This window comes from Tupaia chinensis, unplaced genomic scaffold, assembly GCF_000334495.1.
Source record: "Tupaia chinensis unplaced genomic scaffold, TupChi_1.0 Scaffold000197_1, whole genome shotgun sequence".
NCBI lineage: Eukaryota > Metazoa > Chordata > Mammalia > Scandentia > Tupaiidae > Tupaia > Tupaia belangeri.
The window spans coordinates 6,831,037-6,837,753 of record NW_006159672.1 but is presented as its reverse complement, the minus strand read 5'-3'; the positions used below and the strand labels follow the sequence as shown (position 1 = coordinate 6,837,753).

The following is a 6,717-nucleotide window of genomic DNA, read 5'->3' as shown; positions in this document are numbered from 1 at the left end:
CAGCCACTTCACAGACAGGATGAAAAGGGCAAGACAGGACGCAGGGTTTCACTTAGGGGAACTGTGCAGTTTGCGTGTGAGTCTCACTGGTCACCAGTGTCTCCAGCACTGTTGTTTTGATGTTTTCTGGCTCTGACAAAGGCTGCCATAGGGTTTACTGCATATATTCCGGTGAGATTTCCTAGGCTGTTCCCTTGTGAATCCCTGCTTATTCACTCCATCTCAGCTGGGGGCATCCTACCATCTGCTGGGGAGAGCTAGACCTGAGTTGGGGAACAGGGAAGGTTCAGTTGGAGAACGAAGGCACATCCTGACTAGCCTTTTGTGTCTTACCTGTCTTTTTTTTGGTACAATTGGGTGGAGGGGAAAGGAATGGCTGGGTCATAGTATGTGCATATTTAACTTCGTGAAAAACGACCAAGCCATTTCCCCAAGTGGTCACACTACAATATTTTGCTCGTACTGTAATATGAGACTTGCTCCTCGTCTTCCTACCCTTGGTATTGCCAGTGTTTTTAACTTTAGGGATTTGGATGGGTATGGTTATACTTCTAATTCCCATTTCCCTGACGACAATTGATGTTGAGCATCTTTTTGTGTACTTATTAACCATCCAAACTCTTTTTTGGTAGTTTTTGTTCAAATTTTCTGATCATTTTAAAAACTGAGTTATCAGGGCTAGCAGATTGCGTAGCAGTTATGTTACTGGACTCCTACATGGCTGACTGTGGTTTGAGTCCTGGACTCAGTGGCTTGAAACTCACGCCAAGTGCATGTGCATGTGTGCCTGGGAGGAGAATGAAGGAGAAGGGATTGCAGCGTGGCCATCCCTCTGGAAGATGCTTTCTCCCTTTCTCTCTCATTGTCAGTCTTCTCCCTACCCTCTGTCCCCACAACAAGTGCATGTGCCCTAAGGCAAAAGCCTTTACAAAAACAAAACAAAACAAAACAACAAAAAAGGAATTCTTTTGCTATTATTGAGCCCTTAGAGTTCACATATTCTGGAGATATTCTGGAGATATGTATATATGTGTGATACATGTACTTATCTGATACCTGATACATATGTGAGAATATTTTCCCTATTCATGAATTGCTTTTCTATTTTCTTGATGGTATCTTTCTTTCTTTTCTTTTTCCTTTTTTTTTTTTTTTTGGAGAGGTTTTTGCTATAGGGACCGTGCACTCGCCAGAAAGACAGAGAGAAATAGAGAGCTAGAAAGCCAGAAATCACCCCCCAGGGGGAATGGCCATGCTGCAATCCCTTCTCCTCCATTCTCCTCTCGGGATCTTGGGCATGCACGCACACGTGCCCAGCATGAGTTTAAGCCATCGGGTCTGGGACTCAAACTGTGGTCGGCTACATAGGAGTTCAGCGACATAGCCATTACGCTAACTGCTCCTTTTTGTTTTTATATATATAGACCACAGATTAGTTTAGATTTAACACTCATCAAACCATGAATTCATAGGGAATAGGTTCCAGTAGCTCAGGCTCCTTTCCATTGGTTCTCACAAAGTGTGCTTCTCTGGGTGGAGCAGGCTGGTGCTTTAGTTGAACCCAGGTACCTTTCTCTTTGGCTTCTTTCTTTTTCTGGTCATTTTCCTTCACACGTTTTAGGAAGCTATCTCTGCTCTTAGACTGTTTAATATGCGCAAAATGCACATTGATTCTCTTGGCAAGAATCTTGCCCTTAACTTGTTTGTTCACAACAATGTGAACAGCATGCCGGGTAACATTGTAGACTCTTCCAGTTTCGCCTTGGTAACATTTGTGGGGCATGCCTTTTTGAACAGTACCCATTCCCTTAATGTCTACAATATCACCTTTCTTGTAGATTCGCGTATATGTTGCCAAAGGAACAACTCCATGTTTTCTAAAAGGCTTAGAGAACGTATATCGGGTGCCTCTCCGCTTTCCCTTTGTGTTCTTCATTTTGGTTAATTACTGGAAGATGGCGGTTCTGGCCAAAAGACTGCTGGTCCCATCTTGATAGTATCTTCTAATGAGAAGTTTTACAATTTTGACACAATACAATGTATCACATTTTTCTTGTACATTCCTTTGTGTGTGTGTATGTGTGTGTGCACTGTATTAGCAATCTTTGTTTACTACAAGGTTGCAAAGATTTTTATCCTATGTACTTTACTAGAAATTTTACAAATTTAGCTTTTACATTTAGGTCTATGATTCATTTTGAGTTAATGTAGTATATGGTATTAGATAAAGGTCAATGTTCTTTTTTTATATGAATATCTAATTATTCTAGGGTCCTTTTTAAAAAAGTTGTTCTTTCTCAAATGAATTATCCTGACCTCTTTGTTAAAAAAAATCAGTAGATCAAATATGTATGTTTCTATATCAAAACAATCTATTCTGTCCCAATCTATATGTCTCCTTTTACCAATGCCATCTTGATTACTCTAACTTTAGAATAAATCTTGAAATCAAGTATTGTAATTTTTCCGATTTCGTTTTTTAAAAATATCTGTTTGTCTATTCTGGTTTGTTTATATTTCCACATTTCCATATGCAATTTAAAAATCATCTTATTCATTTCAACTAAAAAATCCCACTGGGATTTTGATTGGGATGGCATTGACTCTGTAGTTCATGCTGGGGGTATTAACAGCTTATCAAAATGGAATCTTCCAACTGTAAACATGATATATCTCTCATTATTTAGATGTCTTCAGGTTTGGTCAAGTGGTCTTGCACATCTTGCGTTAAATTGATTACTACATATTAATGTAGTAGTGTTTGGCAGTCTGGAATCATGAAATTTTTTAAGGTTTATTTTTATGTATTTCTCCCATGAGAGATGGAAACAGAGAGACAGAGTGAGATCGGCATCCCCACCAGGTCTTCATGCCACGATTTTACCCCACTTCAGCCAGCCAGAATCATGGGCCCATTTGCACATGCCCAGCATACACAGGGAGACCTTAGGTTATGAACCCGGGACCTTCCCAGGTGGCGTCAGCATCATGAGCATTGTGTTACCACTGTGCCACCACTGCTAGTCATGAAACTATATTTTGAAATGTCCAATTTCCAAACATTTAATGGTACCATACAAAAATACATTTGATTAAACAAAAGTCTTCTGCAGTTCTTCTGAATTTGCTTATTAATCCTGTTAGTTGTTTTGTAAATAAGCAACCATATTATCTACAAATAGAGACTCTTTATTTGATTTATTTTTATTATTCTTATTTCTTCCAAATGTTCAGTTGTTATACATCATTTGGCTTGTAAAGGGAATTTACCCAACGTGAAATACTTCTCAGACGAGTCCAGTTGAGAATACTATACATGTTATCATTAAGAGGTAATAAACCATTTCTATGTTCCATAAATGAATAGAGAGCCTTTCATTTCTTCCTTTCTGAACTTCACTTTTTTCTTACTTTATTCAATGGTTAGAGTCTCTGAGACACCATGAACCCAACAACCAGGGTCTTAGCCTCAACTGCCTGTCAGTCTGAACCTTTAAAGTTGACTAGAAGTGGTGAGAGTGGGTATCTATGTCTTGTTCCCGACACTAATGCATTTAATATTTTCCTATTAAGTATGATGTTAATTGAAGATTTTCCACAGAAGCTTTTAAGAGATTAAAGCAATTCCTTCTATTCTTAATTTGTTAGGAATTTTAGTGTGTTTGTTTGTGTTTGATCATTACTGGTTCTTTTTTGCCAAGTGCCTTTTTACCTATTGAAAAATTATTTTTTTTCTCTTTTGTTCTCCTAATGTGGTGAATTACACTGATTTAAAAAAATACACATATTATTTTATTTTATTTGTTATTATTATTTTAAAGATTACTATAGGGTACGTGTGCTCACAAGAGAGAGACAGAGAGAGAAGGAGAGAGAGAAGAAAAGTGAGAAAGCAAGCTGCTAGTTTCAGGACTCAAACCATGGTTGGTCCTATGGGAGCCCAGTGCCTTAACCACCAAGTCGCCTGCTGGTCCAGATTTTTTTTTTTTAATGTTACACAAATCCTGTCTTCCTGGAAAAATCTCTATAGGTTTATGATATTCTGGCTAATATTTTGTGAGAAATTTTTGCATCTATGTTCATGAAAGACATTGATCTGTAAATTTTTTTCTTCTTTTTTTGCTGCTTTTTTTTTTTTTTGGAGAGATTTTCGCTATAGGGCGCGTGCGCTCGCCAGACAGACAGAGAGAGACATAGAGACAGAAAGCGAGAAATCACCCCCCAGGGGGGATGGTCACGCCGCAATCCCTTCTCCTCCATTCTCCTCTCGGGATCTTGGGCACGCACGCACACGAGCCCGGCGTGAGTTTTAAGCCACCGGGTCCGGGACATGAACCGCGGTTGACTACGTGGGAATCCAGCGACATAGCCATTACGCTAACTGCTGGTTCCCTGTAATTTTTTTTCTTAAGTAATGGCTTTGTCTAGGTTTGGTATTAAATTTATACCAGACTTATAAAAAGAAGTTGGGAAGTATTACCTTATCCTGAATTTTCTCAAAGATTTTGTATTTGACTGTTATTACTCAGTGAAAACCACGAAATGATCTAGACCTGAAGATTTTTTGGCATGAAGGTTTTTCATAATGAATTTCTTTAATAGGCATAGGACTAGTCATATTTTCTATACAATCTTGGGTTGACTTAGTAATTCATATTTATAAGGAATTTGTCTAGTTAAGATGTTGAATTGGTTTGTATAAAATTGTACTAAATGCTCTTATTATCTTTGTACCTTCTGTAAGATCATTCGTGATTACCATCTTTCATTTCTGATATTACTTATCTCTGTTTTGTCTCCCGCCTTCACCTTCCCCCTCCTCCATCAATCTATTTTTTCAAAGAACTGGCATTTGGTTTTCAGAGGTTTTATTATTATTTGCCTTCTATTTCATTTATTGTTTTTGTTCTTCTTTCTATTATTTCCTTCTTTAGTTGTTTCAAGTTTAGTTTTCTTTATCGCTCTTCTTTTTAGTTTTTTTTTTTAAGTTTACTTATCTACCTCTTCCATGAGAGACAGAGACAGGCACCCCGACATGGTCCCCTTGCCACCCCCAGCTCCAGTCATCCTGGCTCACAGGTTGGTGCACGTGTGCCCAATGTCCACAGGGAGCTTCTGAGATGTGAACACAGGCTCTTCTCACATGGGTCCAGCTGCACTGCTGCCATGCCACTCTCTGGCCCAGAAATGTCTTCTTACCCAGCAGGTGACCTGATGTCTTAGACAGGAACTGTAAGACATCTCCCATATCCCAGAAGGGCCACTGAATCAGCCCAACTTGGCTAACACGAATCCCTCAGATGACTCCCGGACATCTGAAAGATGGCACTTCTGGTATTCACAGCAAAGGCTTTGCTCCTGGGAGTGACCCAGAGGGGTGTCCATGATCGGAGGTGTGAGTGAGGGAGACACAATGACAACACGAGCTGGTCTCTTGTCGCAATCTTCCTTCCCACCCTCCCCACCTGAGCTGCTGCAGGTTGTCCAGAATGTTCCAGAAATCCTCTCCTTCATCTTCATGTTCCCCTCCTTCCTTCCTGCACAACCTTCTTCAAGGGAGCAGTCCAAGTGTTGGGGAGACAGAAAAGGAAGGGGGAAGGGCAATCCTGTCCTGTCTCCATGCCTGGTTTCACTAGGAATTGAGGGACACTGTGGTGTCCCTGTTCCTTGGAGTCACAGCTATGATCTACGGTGTGACTAAGGCAAGATGCCGTGCATTCAGGCTGGGAGGATTAGGGATGAGCACAAGTCTACACTGGGGTCTGAAATGCCACTCAGGAGACACTAGACCATCTGGCTATTTTTGGTTTCAGAGATGGCCTCTGTGGTGGCCATGACTGGCCTGACCAACACACTCAGCAGGCGCAGTGGGCCTTCCCACGTGGCCCCTGGGCCGTGAGCACCGGCGTGGAGTCCAGGGGCGGCCCATCCAGGGTGCTCTCTCCATACAGGTGCAGGCTGTTGCGGGTGATCAGCTCCTTGGCCATGAACACGAAGACTTCGTCGATGTTCCTGGACTCCTTGGCAGACGTCTCCACCACAGCAAGGAGGCCGTGCTTCTCGGCCAGCATGCAGGCATCCTCCAACAGGATGGGCCGCTTCTCCCACAGGTCGCACTTGTTTCCCATCAGCATAATGACCAAGTTAGCCGCGCTATATTTTTCTATCTCGTGAATCCAATGAGGGACCGACTCAAACGTGAACCGCCGGGCCAGGTCGTAGGCTATGATGGCTGCGTGGGCGCTGCGGTAGTAGCTCTGGGTGATGGTGCTGAAGCGCTCCTGGCTGGCGGTGTCCCACACCTGCATCTTGACTCTCTTGCCATTGATCTCAAGGGAGCACACAGTGAGGTCTACCCCGATGGTATTCTGCTGCGCCTCGGTATAGACCTTGGACTTGAAATGCTGCACCACACATGTCTCCCCCATGTTGGAATCACCGATGAGGATAATATTGAACAAATAATCGAAGTTCTCATCTGCCACCCTGGCTGAGCTGGAGAGTTGCATAGCTCTTCCCACCTAGAACAGAACTTCCTGGTTCACCTGTTGCTTGACCGTCTGGTCCCTCGCCTCTGCCAGCCAGCAGGTATCTTTTTATCGCTCTTCTTGAAATGGTCATTGATCTTATATCTTTGTTATTTTCTAATATTAGCATCCAAAACAGTACACTTATCTCTTAGCACTGTGTTAACTGCATTTTATTCGTTTTGGTATG

At 41.9% G+C, this 6,717-nt stretch overlaps 1 protein-coding gene across 1 annotated transcript; it reads right to left on the bottom strand.

Annotated features, from left to right (window-relative positions):
* Window positions 1–5,855: 5,855 nt before the first annotated feature.
* On the bottom strand, window positions 5,856–6,509 carry LOC102482056 (ras-related protein Rab-19). Its single transcript, XM_014587223.1, has one exon. The coding sequence runs from the start codon at window positions 6,507–6,509 to the stop codon at window positions 5,856–5,858; it is 654 nt and encodes a 217-aa protein (XP_014442709.1).
* Between the last annotated feature and the right edge of the window lie 208 nt (window positions 6,510–6,717).

What these genes read in the sequence shown, in the direction of transcription:
- LOC102482056 (XM_014587223.1), bottom strand. Translation starts at nt 6,509, where the DNA reads ATGCAACTCTCCAGCTCAGCCAGGGTGGCAGATGAGAACTTCGATTAT.